The sequence below is a fragment of the Candida orthopsilosis genome, assembly GCF_000315875.1.
Source record: "Candida orthopsilosis Co 90-125, chromosome 2 draft sequence".
Lineage (NCBI taxonomy): Eukaryota > Fungi > Ascomycota > Pichiomycetes > Serinales > Debaryomycetaceae > Lodderomyces > Lodderomyces orthopsilosis.
In genome coordinates this window covers 977,645-992,587 of record NC_018295.1, presented here as the reverse complement: position 1 = coordinate 992,587, position 14,943 = coordinate 977,645, and the positions used below count along the sequence as shown (strand labels likewise).

The following is a 14,943-nucleotide window of genomic DNA, read 5'->3' as shown; positions in this document are numbered from 1 at the left end:
TCCACTTGCTTTTGCTTGTGGGCGCTGTAATATCTCCTCCATGGCATTTCCAAATACTGGCAGGACTCCATCAATAGTGTTTTCATCACCAATAACTACCAAAATTTTCAAATCTTTAATTTTGTCGGAAATCTCGTAAAATGCACCCCAGTAGATGGCAAGAGCAGTTAAGATCAATGTAGCCATCAACAAGTTGATCAATGCAAACCGTTTATGTATTTGCATTCTGTGTGGTTTATACTCCTTGCTGAAGAACGAAACATGTTGTGATGGTGTCAATTGTTGGATTGTTGGCTCTTGGTGCTTCTCATGCTGGCTCAAATCCATTTTATTAGCTTGTAAAGCTTGGTGGTCTTCTTCAGCATAGACAGAATTAATAGAAGAATTATCGTTTCCAGCTAATCCTTGCTGATGAGCTGATTGTCTTTCGTTCATGAAAGTGTTGTTATTTCTCTCAATTGAACTATTGGAAATGTTGTCACTTTTGTCACTACTCATGAGGAGGATCAGCTGTTGTAAATAGTGATTTGTTGAAAAGTTTAATTTCGTGGATGCAGATAGAGCCAAATCGATAAAAAATCTAAGAAGGACATTTGGATGATTATATATACATACAGTCAACGCTGAAAAGCGACTCTTTGTTTTGTTTAGAAGGATCTCTGTGTGCAAGTAACGGTTTCTTTACTTTTTTCGCATTTTGCAATAAATCCTTGTTTGTGTTATTCCGTACATCATATTTTTTCATTTTTTTGCAATTGTCGCATTGTTTGTTACTGATTTTAAAGATGACATTGAAAAAAGATTAAAACTTTTCAATTGACATCTTTTTCGTAAAAAAATAAGTTGCATTACTTAATTAGGAAACGGAAAAGACCGTGCTGGAACCTGCCACTCTGTATTGAAAAGAACCTTCAAGGTAGTGATAGCTCCGTATAAACCTCTACTAAACTGTTATCCGAAATATAATGCCGTGAAGCCTATGAAACAATGTTGGATAACTTGGGAGAATTCTAAAATCCGTATTTTAATTTGTTGTTAAAGATATACGGCGTTAAGCTTCGGAAATATTTCCCTTTGGGGAAATACGCAATATTACACCAGTAGCGCAATCTTTTGAACCATATAGGTGATGCAATCATCTTATAATTTAGCTATTTAGTTGGCAATGATACACCGAAAACTTTCTGTTTTTCTACTCTCGATCAGGACATAAAAAGCAACTGACATTTTCATTGCGGAAAGCAGCTTTCACAAACAAACCAGCATTGGTGCAATTTTCAACAAACTCACCTTTATTGAAATCGTACCCTTTATGTTCAAACTCAGTGTCAACCGTCCAGCCTAAACACAATCCATTTTCGTCCATGTGGCAATAATTGAGAAATGATGCTGTTGCTGCTGCTGCTGCTTCTCTCTATTTCTCGTCTCATTGTATCTTTCAACTTTGATTTGTACCTATAAGACTTCGGAGTGAATAATTCATGGTCCAGCTGAAGACTGACTTGATTTACATCATTCACTGGCTGGTTGTAAATGTATACAGTTGCAGATAATGCAATTAACGGTATCAATTTCAACATTATAAATTTTGTGTGTGGCTAAAAAGTTATGTGGTGGTAAAAAAAGTTGAAATAACGATTTAAAAACAATTGGAGATATACAATGACAATCTATTTACGTTGTCCTTATCCTGGTTTAACTTCATTCGGTCCCCTTCTATACTTCCTCTTTCTGAACATCAATTTTTGTTTCTCTCTTAGCCTGTTCCTGGGTTTTCGCAACAGTAGCAGCAGCTTTCTTACCCATTGACTTTGCAAAACGTTTCAATACAAACGGAAAAGCCACAGTCAAGGATACAACCCAAGCCACCAAAATACCAAAATTACGACCCAATTGACCTTTGTAAACATCAAAAAACACCGTCTTGGTAGCCTCATAACTGTTATGTATAGGCATAGCATATCCATAACGATAAAAGTTATTGGTTAGTGCAATTGCATTGTACGTTGGTGCAATATTCACAATAACCCAAAAAATCAACCAGAATCCCATCAAGGGTGGATAGAATGGAATGATAAACATACCCATTATTTCAGTGGCTAAACCAACAGCACACATTGTGAGGAAAGTTATACTCCAATACACCAAGAAGCCCGATTTGCCATAAGTGACAGTAAAATCAATTTGATAAGCTAATGATGCCAATCCAAATATCAACGAAAGGAAAAAAAAAGCTGAGATGGAAGAAATGTAACGATAAAGTAAGTAATGGGGTCTCTTAATAGGAGTCTTTGCCACTTTCTGATGTGGTTCACTGAAGAAGCTAACTTGGAAAAATGACACAATAATCAAGTAGATGAACCCTAGCTGCATTGGTGCACTCAAAACATGATTCGAAACGGGTATTGTATCAACTTTGGTGAACTGAACTGAGCTAGCAAATATTGCCTTTTGTGCTAATGATTCAATAGTGTTATTTTCAGCGAGTTGTGAAATCACGCTAGATTGTTGATGCAACCAAAGAGATTCGATTTCTGCCAATTGTGGAATTACATACAGAGGTACGACAAGGAAATCACGAGCAGTTTCATAATAAGCCGTTACTGTGTTGTCTGAGACGTTGTACTTGGCGTCTCCATTAACCAACGCTTGATAGTAGTTGTAGCTAGCGTTTGGTTTAATGTATATTGCTGACCAATACAACTGATGATGCACCCGCCTCAATATCTCACCTCTGATGGTATTATTCTTAGCTTGTGCTAGTTCTTCGAATTCACTTTCCTTATAAACGTGCCAGTCGCCACTTGCTTTTGCTTGCGGTTGCTTCAACAAGCTCTCCATTGTATTTCCAAACAATGGGGGGATACCATCCATTGTACTTTCATCACCAATAACAACCAACATTTTTAAACCCTTGACCTTGTGCGTAATTTCATAAAAGGCGCCCCAATATATGGAAAGTGCAGTTAGCAACAATATAGCCATTGCAAGCATGATTAAACCGAATCTGATATAAATTTTCTGTCTATGTTTCTTATATTCAGAGCTGTGAAAAGAAACAAAATGGCGTCCATGAGGCTGCACCGAGGGTTGGTTCTGTTTCTCCTGGTTAGGTTGTTGGTGATCTTGATGAGTAACGTGTTTGCCAGCTTCTTCTCTTAAGTCATTTACCATTTTGCTAAATGAGGAAGTAGCAGTCGATTCTTCATCGTGCTTTGAACTTTGCTGCTGTTTTGGTAGTCCCTGGTTCATGTATGCATCGTTGTCCTGTGTGATGGTGTTACTCATATTGTTAGAAAACGTGGAAAATGAATTTTGAGAGATAGAAAAGAAGTAATTTTGACGGGACTTGGAGCCATATTTATATAAAATTCGATGGGTGTGAACGAGAAAGCCTTGCCGGGTCTGTATTCTAAAAGATGGCCGCAAAATATTATTCACTTAGCCCACTTTGTGTAATATAGATTTTTATTGAGCTTAGTGTTTTCTTCAAAGCTTAATCTTTCGCCAAATGAACGTCAAAACTCAAGAGTATGACCACGTTGGCACGATATAGTTAGACTCGACCAATCCACCTTCGAGACCCCTAAGTACTGAGATTCAATATTTTAAGGAATATCTAACATGAATGAATGGTCTTGAGCACTGTGGCTTCCTTTCACTTGATATCTCCTTTAGGTGGCTCTTTCCTTATACATTTCAAAATAGTTACAATCTCGGAAATCATTGGTAGCGTCGGCAATTAGATCCGATACCACGAATTTTCAATTGTCGAATTACACGGCGATTGCAATTTCTATGAAATATTCCCGGGTTTTGGTACCAATTAGGTTGAATTTCATTTATTTCTCTTTGTAATCATACCTTAATATCCTTTCTCCTCTTATGCCTGTTCAGAGTATGACGTAGTGCCATATGTACACACTCCCTTTTATATGAGAGAGCCTATGACCTTTTCCATCGCATTCATGAGTATCCAAGTCTGGAAGTATAGAAAATGAAGCCTTCTTGAAGCTCGATTGCATCATCGATCGTAATGGTTATGAAACCTACATGTTTTGATTCAGCCGTAGGTTAAATAAAAGTGTCGTAATTAATAAACACACGACACTGATATTGTTTTTTGCGACAATAATACACACAGTTTTAATCATTTAATAAGCGACTGCGTTTAGAAAAAAATTCAGGAAACAAATTTTCTTTTCCCTTTCTCTCCAACAAAAAAGTTCAACAGGTAAACACAGAGAATAAAAAGGCGTCTTATTAAGCATCAAATACGTCCCTAAATCAACCCAATCAATCAATCAGATACATTTGATTCATTATATCAGGTCTTTCTTATACCATTACATACCCTTATCTACCTTCGTTTCACTATAAAAGATCCATTTATTGTCCATTTAGTTGCTCACGCTCAAGTATTTATTTTTCCCCCATACGTAAGACGTCACTTTTTAATTCAGTTTTGCAATCATATTTTTTTGTATTCTTTTGCAACTAAATATATACACTTTATTCACAACCCGTTGTTTCAAAAATGAGTACTCAAGTAGCGACAACAACAACTACTGCGCCTGTGTCAACCACCGTGGCACCTTTAAATGGTGGAAATGGCCTAGCTGCAAATGCAATCGCACAACAACAGCAACCACAACATAAATGCAAATCAGGTAAGCGAATAGAATTGGAGAGACTAATACGAGAGTTCCAGAGTAAGTTGGGGCCCAACTGGGAGAAATACCATGAAGCATTGAGTCTATTTCTTATTGGTAAGCTTTCGCGACCGGAACTAGTTTCAACAATTACACCACTTTTAAAACCACAAAACTTGTTTCGGTATCACAATAAGTTGCTAATGTTAAACTTTGCCAACTCCTTAAAAGATGGTCCTTTGGATGCACCCAATGAGTTGGCGTCGTTTTGGAATAAAAAGTTTTCCAAAGTGAATAAAAACGTACGAAGTACCCAGTATGAGAAATTCAAACAGAATATTATGGGGCTCCCCATAAAGGAGAGGAGACGTATCAAGAATATTACCAGAGATAGTGGGAAGCGAAATAAATTGACTGCGGGTATAACGTTGACTCGTCATACGTTGTTACCAAAGATTCCCATGATTCAAGATAAGGAACAGCAACAATTACAAGTGAATAATTTGGTACAATGGCAACAAGATGTATTAAATGGTATAAATGCCCCCATAGCTACCGAAAGTTATGAGATCCCTGATGCAGACACACTTTCAAAACAAATTTTAATGACAATGCGAGAACATGGTTTAACAGGAGGATTGAACCCCGGTGTAATTGAAGTGTTACTTCTAGGTTTGAAATCACATTTGAAGAACATTGTTGAGAGTGCTATTGATGTGGCGAAATATAGAAAAACCAAGTATACCAATAATGACTATGTGCCCCTTGAGAGTGATGGTGGTGGAATTTCCAATGGATCTAGCTCTAAAGCCCCTTCGTTCCCTGATAACGCACACAATAAGGACATGGTTTTATCAGTGGAGGACTTGTATGACACATTTGAAATGTTCCCTCATATAATTGAACCATGTGGACCGAAATTGAGATTAAGTAATGTGTTGCTCGAAAATGATGATTGTCAGGATAAGAGTTTAAACTATAATTTACCACCGAAGCCAGCATCGTATTTGGAAGATCGAAAAAAGTTTACTCAATCTTCTGCATCTGCGCTGACAAACGTTACCGGTAACGATTCATCTATCAGAGCAAATGTGTCCAGCTCCACTCCATCATCATCTTCGGGCGCAACTGCTACTGATCCAACTACTGTACAAAGTCAAAGTAGCTCTATTGATGGCAAAACTAACGAACCCAACGAACTTGAAGCTCACAAACCCGAACAGCAAAAACATCACCAACAACAAGCGCTTCCTAGACCCGATGCACATATCGGTACCACCGACGAGTTGAAATGGGTTTTGCATGATTTGGTTTCTACGATGTAGTCAAAATTGACTATGTATTGTATAGTCTTGCAAAGTTTTATTTACTAACTAATTTATTTCTTCTTGGATGCAACGTTGGTTAAATTGATTGTTTTTAATAGATTAAATGCATTTAAATCGTTGATTTTAGAAACAACTAAAGGATTACTCCTTTTGGAAATCCATTCTAGTACTCTATCCAAGTATGTCAGTTTGTCGTTGCGTAACAATTTTTGAATGATATTCATCTGCTCGTTAGAATCAACTTTGGAAATATCAACTAAAACTAGCCGACTTTCAAACTGTTTTTTCTCCTTAACACCATTGACTGTGATTACATGCACAATTACATCTTTATTCACATCAAATCCATTTATGATACCACCAACTCGACTGGGTTCATCAATACGCATCTTTTGACTTTGAAATAAGCTCGACTGGGTGAGTTTCGAGCCTGTTAATAAATCTATAGATTGGTTGATTTCCACTGCTTGGTATTCAAATTGAAATTGCCACGTTGATGGCTGGTTTTGGATATGTAGTAATTGATTCATTGTTTGACAAATTATGGTACCACCGGGTAAATATTGACTTATAATACTGACATTGGTTCCGCGAATCACTGTTTTTACGAAATGGGAAAATTCTTCCACTATGAAAGAAGATGGTGTATCCTCTTGGAAGCATTTGCTAAAGCAATTTTCATATTCGTCCGCTTTTGCTATCGCATATACCCTAATTTTACCTTGATATTCCATTATTGAATTTTCTAAAATCCTTCGATGGTCATCATGCTTCTTAACCTTGTCGTGTAAAGAGCTGTATTCGAGGTAAACAGTATCAAACTCTTGTTGCTCGATTTTGTCCTGTGCAACTTTCTCATCCAATATCCGTTTGACATTAGATAGTTCCAGCTCTGTTTCTTTCTTAACGTTGACATAATTGTTCATCGTTTCCTCAATATTTGTGATTTGGAGCTTTAGTCCTTCGATTTGTCGACTCTGTGTTTCAAATTCAGACAACTTTGATCGATAATCTGCGGTTATCTTCTCTAGATCTTTCAACAACTGCTCTAACACCAACTTGCTCTCATTTTCCTCTTGTTGCGCCTCTTTAATTTCATCTTCAAGCAGTTTTTTCAATTTATCAACTTCGGCATTATACTTTTCATCATTGGCTGCCAGTTGCTGTTTAATTTCCTCCATCAATTTCAGTTCAGCTTGTTTCAATGCATCAATTTTATCAACCAATTCTGTATAATCAAAGTTCCTCACCTCTTGTACTTCACTTGCCATTTCGAATTCAATCTCGGTAAATTGGTTATCCAACTTTATTCTATTTTCATTCAATTTGATTTCAATTAGCTTTTCTTCGTTACCAACATGATTGACAATCTCCTCCTCCATATATTCCAAGCTCGCTTGCACGTTGTGTATCTCACTTGTTGTGGTTTCAACCTTTTGCTGATAATTGCGATATATCCTACGCAATCTGTTCAATTCATCAGTAAGATACTCTAATTTCCGGTGCTTTTCTCGGCATTCTTGGTTAAGTGAAGAAAGAGTATCTTGTAGCTCGTTTGAACCAACATGCGATATGGTTGATTTATAATCGAATGGGGCTGATATGGTCAATGGTGGTTTCCTCGATAGTCTCTCTTGCATAGATAGTATGCTTTGAAAATCATTCAAGTAGGACAACTGGTTGGAGTTAGAGTTTGCTGCAGTGAAAGGCTTGGGGAGTTTGGAAACCTTGCTTGATTGATTGTGCTCGTTTGTTATAGAGGTTGTTGGGATGCTGGCCATTTCAAATCCAAATGACGCTCGCCTTTTCGGAGGGGAGTACAAAACGTTGGGGGAAACCTCTTCCAAAGGTCTCTTTTTAGGCGTATTTGAATCCATGATTAATATGATACCTTTGTTGTCGAAATAGGAAGAGTTTCACTGATTTCATTGTTTTGAAACTAATTGTAAACAAAAGATTATTTTGTGCACAAAAAAGAAACCACATATAAACAATCAGATGTGATTAATCTATTTGCTCTTTTATATCTACTTTGCTTTCTACTAATAACCCTTTGCCAACATACCAGATCAACCAGAATACAATCCAGTGTGACTCATCCCATAAAAATGTGATAAACCGTCTTCGTCTGGAAGAAATTAAAAACTCCTTCAACACTTTAGCATAGTTTGTGACATTCGTGTAATTGTAGAACATGTCTGGTGCCATTGCTACACTAATCAACAGCCAAAAAAATAACCAGAATACAACGGTCCAAATGTAGTAAGGTTTTGCAACTGGATTCGTTACTGACAATTGCTTTAACGTCTTTCGCATAGCATATACATAAGATCCAATCTTTACAATCTTGGAAATTGCAAAAAGGAGAGCAACGGCTCCACTTAACCTGTTGATCATACTCTCTTGTGTTAGTCTTGCCACTCTATCAAACCCATCATAAACTTCTGACCCCAATACTCCCTGAACAACGTTGTAGTGTTGATTATTAATCAGAATGTATTGTATGTCGTTCTTCAAGTCAAAATACCTTGTTGCAAAAGTAGGTATAACACACAATAAAGTAATGAATGCAATACTTTTGGTATTACGGTCTTGACCATTAGCATACGTGAGTCCATAACCCAGAAGAAACAATATAGTAAATACATCATCCAAACTTGCCGAGATGTAGTCGGCATACTTTGCCACATCTAAATTGAAAAACACCAAAAGAGTGGTAATTAAAAAAACTGCCACTTTGATCAATTGTAAATTCACTTCTGCTTTGTACAACATAGGAGGATTTGCACCAATGTTAAACAATCTAGCAAGAAACAAACTAATCAAAGTGTTTACAACTAACCACCATAGGTGATCAACCTTTTCATAATACCCCGATTCTTCAATCTCAACTTTGTATTCGTAATACAGTACTTTTGGGGAGTACAAACACCAAACATTTGGTGTAACGTCAAATTTCAAATTTTCCTCCAAGACTTTATCAAACGCAAGTGGAGAATCTGTGTTGAAAGTGAACTCCCCAAACTCAAAATACTCATCTAGCTTCGCGTCAGTTACCAAGAAGTCAAAGTTAGGTAAGCCCTGTAGTGCATTTCGCTGACCATATTCAAATATTGCTATTGGAACTGGTTCAGTTCCTAATGTTTTCGTTATCTCAATTGTTGTTGGATTCGGTATTTCGAAACATACAGCATTGGACCCTGTATCCAAGTGGAGTTGCCTTGCATAGGACGTTATCACAAGCGATGCGAATAGCGGTATAAATCTAGATTTCATCGATAGCGAATTGAGCAAAGCATCTGAATGAAATTCCAGATGATCTTCATATTTCGCGAGGGTCGTTTGCGGAGGGAAGTGGTAGCACTTCTTTCGAATGGATTGAAAATGCATGTGGCTAATTATAGGTGGTACATAAGGGTGCTTCTTTTGAAATTTCATACAAGTGAGGTGCTATAGACATCCATTAGAGCTTGGTGTTGGGCTTTGATTCTATATTCTCTCTATATATTGCTTATAAGTGGATGTCATTTCACTCATTCAGGTCATTGGTGGTACCTCACATCGTTTCTTCACTAAGAAGCTACCACTGAAGCTATTTACTGCAAACTCTGTCCCAAATTGGGGCTCAGTTATCAGGTCTGTGTAATACCACAAGCATTGAGTAGACAGTGGTATTTCGCCCATTAAGGAAAAAATATTCTTTTCTGATATATGATTTAAGGACAAATCAATTTCAAACAATTTGTCGTGCGTGGTTCCTTTACTTTGATCGTGACCTATCGATTTCATTGTGAATTGAAAAACCTCATTCGAGCCTAAACTAATCAGCCTTAAATTAGTTTTGATGTTTCGAGGGAATGATAGTTGAATTTTCTGGATATTGTTGTATGAAAGATCAAATACTACCAAACTGGAAGTTTGAAACAGGAAAGTGGCAGTCCGAAGTTTGTTCTGGGCAAGACTTAGGTACTTTAGATTCTGTAGATTAGCTAGTTGAATGGGAATCTTGGTAAATCTATTCAAGGAGAGATTAATGTTGGTAACCGATTGTGGTGGCACAATATCAATCGACCTGAGTTGATTTCCCGATAAGCAAAGATACTTTAGTCTTGATTCATTTTCAAATGTTATATTCTTCAATTCTTTGATATCGCAACCACTGAAACTCAACTCTTCAATTGTTTTTCCAAACTCAATGTCCAGCAATGTTTGGATATGGCAATTGTCAAAATTAAGGATGACTAAATTCAGTGGTATTTTAACATTCTTCAAATTGGAAATTTTGTTGTAATTTAAGTACAATGTTTTGATTTGTAATGGTTGTCCAATATGGTTAGTGGAGAGATCAACTCTTGAAATGTTATTTTCTGTAAAGTGAATTGTTTTAATTGTTGGTGGAAACTTTGGTTTGTAAACGACTTTAATCTTGTTTGACCCAATACCTAGATTAACCAAGCTTTTGGGGAACTTTACTTGATCGATTGACTCTATTTGATTCACTTCAAGTGACAAAATTTCCAATGAGTCCGGGAACTGGAATCGCAGGAAATGTTTGCCAATGTGAGTGTTCATCAATCTGAGGTAGTTTAACTTCTCAAACTTCGCAAAGTTGGGTAGATATGTACTCCAACTGACGGGATTGTGTTCGAAACTAAGAAACTCAAGGCCAAGCGGGAGGGCCGGTATAATAGGTGACAAATCTTCAATTGAGTTATCCGACAAGTCAAGCCGTTTCAAAGCTGGTGGGTACAGCAAGTTGGCAAGGATATTTGGTTTGTCCATTTTGGTGATTGTTAGGCTTTCCATTGGATATATAGATAATGGTCTGTTTAAGCCAAAATTAAGTGAGAGTAGTTCCAACTCCATGCCCTGTTTAGAAGCATTTTCCAATATTGACATCACCTCGCTCGAAATTTCAGGAGTATAAATATAGCTCTTAAAAACGAGGTGCTTTGTAGAAGAAGAAATGACACGCTTGAGAAAATCAAGCGGAACCTGCAACTGTCTTCTCCTTTCATTCCAAAGTATTATTGTTTCTAACTGAGGCAATTGCAACTCCCCAGCATTCACTCTTTCCAAAATTAAAAAGATTGTATGAACATTTTTTTGAAAAGATTTCAACGTTTGTGGCAATGCGTCAATTAAATGATTGGCACTTTCTGAGCCGTTACATTCAAATACCAACAGTTTAAGCTTCAGGTGCTGCAAATTATGTATTGAAGCTGAAGAACAGAAATGCAAGCTCAAATTTTCCAAATTGGAATACTGCTTCATATTCAATGAAAAGGGCTCACTACATTGATCAACCACAAGGGATTTAATTTGATCTCCAACACTTGCAGGCGACTGAAAAAATAGCTCACCATTGAATTCGTATTGTAAACCTGGATCAAATTCGAGTTCAATATTGAGCTTTAAAGTGCTTGCCCTCAACTTCGCTAGTAAGTCTGTAAAGCGCACCATATCAGTAGAAGACCATATGTAGTAAGATAAATTCAAGGTACTCGTTATACTTTCATCCACACAGTAGTTATATAGGATGAGAAATTCGTCCTCACTGGTGAGAAATTTCAACTTTGTCTTGTCAATGCAGTTCGGAGTTCTCAAATACATATGCAAAAAGGAATACCTATCGATTCGATTATTGTACTGTAGGCCAAAGTCATTGCCGATCACACGATTTATTGCACGTTTTAGATTCTCATTCAGGTTTAGGAATAGTCGGTTTTCAGGGGTAAGTAGTAGAACAATGTTGTTGATCCCGGCATATGCGACAACTTTTAATAGAATGTCCCATTGATACCCATCTAATGAAACTCTGTGTATTTCATTCATGTGAAGCGTAATGAAACCACAGGAGTGTGATGTATATAACTTCTGAAAATTTTTTTGCACTGTTTTTCGGAATACGAACAATTTTGATCTTTCGAAATTTTTTTTTTCTTTATCTTTTCAATCAGCGCGGCAAATTATGATGTTTTCGTTGAGCGATTTAAAACTTAAATTCCGACGCGCAAATAAAACTGGAGGAGTCGGCGTAGACAGAGAGGGAACGACTTGCGAGAACTCACTAGCTAGGCTCATTGGTGACATGTATAGAAGCAGTAACGTATAAAGGGGCAACCGAATCTTGTCAAATGTGGGTTGGGAGAGCAAACCTGGGTTGCACAGTCTCAAACAACTTTGCATGAAAACGCTTTAATTCAACAATCATACATCACCTCACTTCTTGCACTTCGCAATGGGCGTCATTAGGCACAAAGAAGAACAGCATACATACGTGTTAAATCTATATATAGATTTTGTAATGTATGAATCGGTTTTGGCATTTTGGCTTAGCAATTCTAGAGAAGGACTTTTAGTAAAAGTTCATTAGACTTTATTCTGCTCTTTAATAATCAATCTTGTATTTCAGTTTACAACACACATATTTTCGAAGTTCTATTGTTCAATCTGAGGATTTCGATTAAGTCGTATAAACTAAACTACTAAAACGATATATCAAACATTTAATGAATTCAAGCGTATTATATGAAACTATCATTAACTGGCAATTGATTATTATTGAGCAGCTTCTCTCATGAAAATTGTTCGCGTCAGGTTTATTCATAATTCTGCTATTCAAAATGGTCATGAACTCTTAAATAAAACATATCAACATTGTATCATTTAATAACTTTTCGATTCAATTCTGAGTGTATACTAGCTAACACCAAGTTCAGCGCAATAGAATGCGAGACCATTACATACCTGTTAATTAACCACCAAAAAATAAAAGCTTGCTTCGAGTAATTCTCAGGAAATGCAAACAAATAGTCAGTTGACTTTGTTACATGGGTATAGAGTTTATCAAGTTCATGAACATACCCTTAATTTATAGTGATGAGACACATTCTGCTACTGAAGTCTTGATTCACGTACCCAGCTTTATCGATCGCCTATAACTGCAATCCAGACACTTGAACAACAATCCACACTTTCACCTTGAAGGATAGACATGAATTGTTTATTAAGTATTTCTCTTTTTTTGAAATCAGGTTTCTAATAACTTTCTATCGATAAAAAATTAAAAATTGGAAATTAATCGTAGAGGAGCTAGAGGAAAAGATTTTTTTATTCACTGCTGGTCACTTGCTTCAAAATGAACCATTTCATAACTTAAGGGATGTTACCCCTTTCTTTCTTTAACACGTTGTTTCTTGGTTAGTGTTCCTGTATATAACTCATAGATCTAGAACAACAAGAGACTTTCATCGGATTCCATTCCGGAGGAAAGAAAACGGCTCTTCCGTTGCTTGCTCTCCTCTCAGTAGAATTTAAGCTCCTTGTGCGAGCCCACTGCCATCCTGTGGCTATATATCTACTTTACATGAAGGATTGTTTCAATTATTTGATTCGAAAGGAGTTCTTTTTTCAGTCCAGTTTGCTGCAAAAAAAACTACACTATATCGGCTGTGCATTTTCAGACAGCGTACCTTTTGTAATGATCCGTTGCGAAACTAACTGTTTCTTTGAGAATCTTTTGACATTGGAACAAATGTTGTTCGATCCGTCTGCTTTGCTTGAATTAAGGACCCAAGCTTTGATAAAAAATAAACTATGGAAGTTAAAGCCAAAAGATATAATACAGAAAAGCTTTACAATTCAGGAGATTGTCACCGAAGTTTCGTCACGTATTCCGTTCTGAATTATGGGCACCCGAGTCGCTCTAATCTTTGAAACGCCACTGCACAAGAAAGATTCCAGACACTTGTGGGTTTATATGTAGGAATAGTAAAATTGTGTCGTGTTTTAGAGTCGTAAATCGTAAATGTCAAAGAGGAAGGGATGGAACTGCATATGGATTCTTTTTTTCTCTACTGAGCAACAGACAAGCCACGGATTAGGATAAATGACAGCATAGAGAACTACCCCTTGTTTTTGGATTCACTCAAAGTTGGCAATAACGAGGCATTTTAATACCCAAAGCCTTGTAATAACAAACTACACTTACAGGACTGATCACTAACAAGGCACAGTCTGAAAGTGAAAAGCCACAGTTGCGGTTCTAAACCGTGAAGGGTCTTCTTAGCCCTCAGACGTATCTCCTTTATGTCCCTACAATGACGTAAGATGGTGGAATCGAATCAAAACTGTGTCTGAATTGTTTCAGTTGATAACTTTTACTAAATAGGTAATTTGAAATTTGGGGTTGTTTAGGTAAACTGCGCACGTTTCCAAGTAAACACGATTTCCACGTGGTTCTTTCGATTGTTTTGCTTATCTTTTCTTTCTCCAAATGTGGAATTTAAGCGCAAGTACAAAAGATAACGGAGAGAATGTGCCAAAAGGAGGCAATGGGAAAGAAGGATCAATGAATCCATAGCTTTTATTCCCACGAGTGACTCATCCATTCCCCTTGTAGAATTGCAAAATAGGCCAATCATGACTTTAACCTCTCGGCATTACCCCCGAACTATATAATTTGCTCATACGGGTGTTTCTCTAATTGCTACGACGGAAATACTGCGAAAATACGTCACTGGCTGGAAGGGAAAAAAAAAGAAATGTCAGCAATACCGACTCTTCGCACTTTAATTTCCGTGTAAGATAAAGGAGCGACGGAAAGTAAAAAAAAAAACCCTCAAATAGTAGATAAGAGATAGAAATGGAGGGAGCCAATAAAGAAATAGGTTGTAAGGGTATACAAAGGGGACTATCAACAAATAGAGTTCAAACTGTGAGTCATTTTATGCAAAGAACAGAATGTTGTAATGTGGGAAGCCACCACTGCAGCTGCAATCACCCCAACCACAATGAGTGCTTAATCTTTTAGAATCAAAACAGCAGCAACAAAACAGACTGTGTGTGTCTTATAACTGTGTATGTAAAAACTGTGAATCTAGAATGTGTGGAGAATGTACAAAGGAGTGTGCATAAGTGTGTGTCTTTTCCACAATTGCACAGTATCACGTGCATTACTC

The 14,943-nt window shown here is 37.0% G+C and overlaps 6 protein-coding genes across 6 annotated transcripts; 1 reads left to right on the top strand and 5 right to left on the bottom strand. All coding sequences in view use genetic code 12, as the record gives it.

The window, feature by feature from the left end:
- Positions 1 to 498, bottom strand: CORT_0B04590 (Sng1 protein; the record flags this gene model as incomplete). Its single annotated transcript, XM_003867556.2, has 1 exon — positions 1 to 498. A coding segment is annotated over one exon (498 nt), but the record flags the coding sequence as incomplete, so codon positions are not given.
- Positions 499 to 1,716: 1,218 nt separating this feature from the next.
- Positions 1,717 to 3,288, bottom strand: CORT_0B04580 (hypothetical protein; the record flags this gene model as incomplete). Its single annotated transcript, XM_003867555.1, has 1 exon — positions 1,717 to 3,288. One exon carries the CDS (start codon positions 3,286 to 3,288, stop codon positions 1,717 to 1,719), a length of 1,572 nt encoding a protein of 523 aa, XP_003867603.1.
- A 1,249-nt stretch (positions 3,289 to 4,537) lies between these two features.
- On the top strand, positions 4,538 to 5,977 carry CORT_0B04570 (Hfi1 protein; the record flags this gene model as incomplete). The annotated part of the gene is made up of 1 exon (XM_003867554.1): positions 4,538 to 5,977. One exon carries the CDS (start codon positions 4,538 to 4,540, stop codon positions 5,975 to 5,977), a length of 1,440 nt encoding a protein of 479 aa, XP_003867602.1.
- A 53-nt stretch (positions 5,978 to 6,030) lies between these two features.
- CORT_0B04560 (Uso5 type II myosin heavy chain) lies at positions 6,031 to 7,857 on the bottom strand (the record flags this gene model as incomplete). The annotated part of the gene is made up of 1 exon (XM_003867553.1): positions 6,031 to 7,857. The coding sequence occupies one exon, from the start codon at positions 7,855 to 7,857 to the stop codon at positions 6,031 to 6,033; it is 1,827 nt and encodes a 608-aa protein (XP_003867601.1).
- Positions 7,858 to 7,984: 127 nt separating this feature from the next.
- On the bottom strand, positions 7,985 to 9,418 carry CORT_0B04550 (hypothetical protein; the record flags this gene model as incomplete). The annotated part of the gene is made up of 1 exon (XM_003867552.1): positions 7,985 to 9,418. The coding sequence occupies one exon, from the start codon at positions 9,416 to 9,418 to the stop codon at positions 7,985 to 7,987; it is 1,434 nt and encodes a 477-aa protein (XP_003867600.1).
- Positions 9,419 to 9,517: 99 nt separating this feature from the next.
- CORT_0B04540 (hypothetical protein) lies at positions 9,518 to 11,815 on the bottom strand (the record flags this gene model as incomplete). The annotated part of the gene is made up of 1 exon (XM_003867551.1): positions 9,518 to 11,815. One exon carries the CDS (start codon positions 11,813 to 11,815, stop codon positions 9,518 to 9,520), a length of 2,298 nt encoding a protein of 765 aa, XP_003867599.1.
- Between the last annotated feature and the right edge of the window lie 3,128 nt (positions 11,816 to 14,943).